Raw genomic sequence first — 422 nt, forward strand, 5'->3', positions numbered from 1 at the left:
TATTTACTCATTTGAAATTTAAAAGACAATTTTGTTTTCTCACCTGAATTCGATTGTATCATCCTGCTCGCATAACTCATTTAACATCCAAAAGCCTAAGGACTCTGTGTGCACTTCGTTCGCCATTTTATTGCGACTATCCCTGGCGTGTCCGCCCCTGACACCAGCACCGCTACTTCCACGGCTCTCATTGCTATTCCCACTACTGGTTGTTTCCTGCTGCTCATTTTGTTGTTCGCTATTAGCACTGCCGTGCCATTTATTCTCTGGACACATTTTTCTAGCATTTCGACTACTGTTATTTTGCGACCGTCGATGGTTAGCTTTATCCCAGCTCTGTTGCAACCATTTGGTAGCAAAAACTTGCTGCTGCTGCTGTTGAAAGTGGCCATGGCCGCTGCCTATGGCTTCGTAATCATGGC

The 422-nt window shown here is 45.0% G+C and overlaps 1 protein-coding gene across 1 annotated transcript in view; it reads right to left on the reverse strand.

The window, feature by feature from the left end:
- The window catches only part of LOC118733932, a gene marked incomplete in the record, with an annotated part of 328,743 nt that overhangs the window by 88,805 nt on the left and 239,516 nt on the right, over positions 1-422 (reverse strand). The window contains 1 exon segment of the mRNA XM_036463569.1: positions 44-422. Coding sequence (XP_036319462.1) covers positions 44-422 — 379 coding nt within the window.

Source organism: Rhagoletis pomonella, unplaced genomic scaffold, assembly GCF_013731165.1.
Source record: "Rhagoletis pomonella isolate Grant_MI unplaced genomic scaffold, Rhpom_1.0 Rhpom_scaffold_00002, whole genome shotgun sequence".
Taxonomy (NCBI): Eukaryota; Metazoa; Arthropoda; class Insecta; order Diptera; family Tephritidae; genus Rhagoletis; species Rhagoletis pomonella.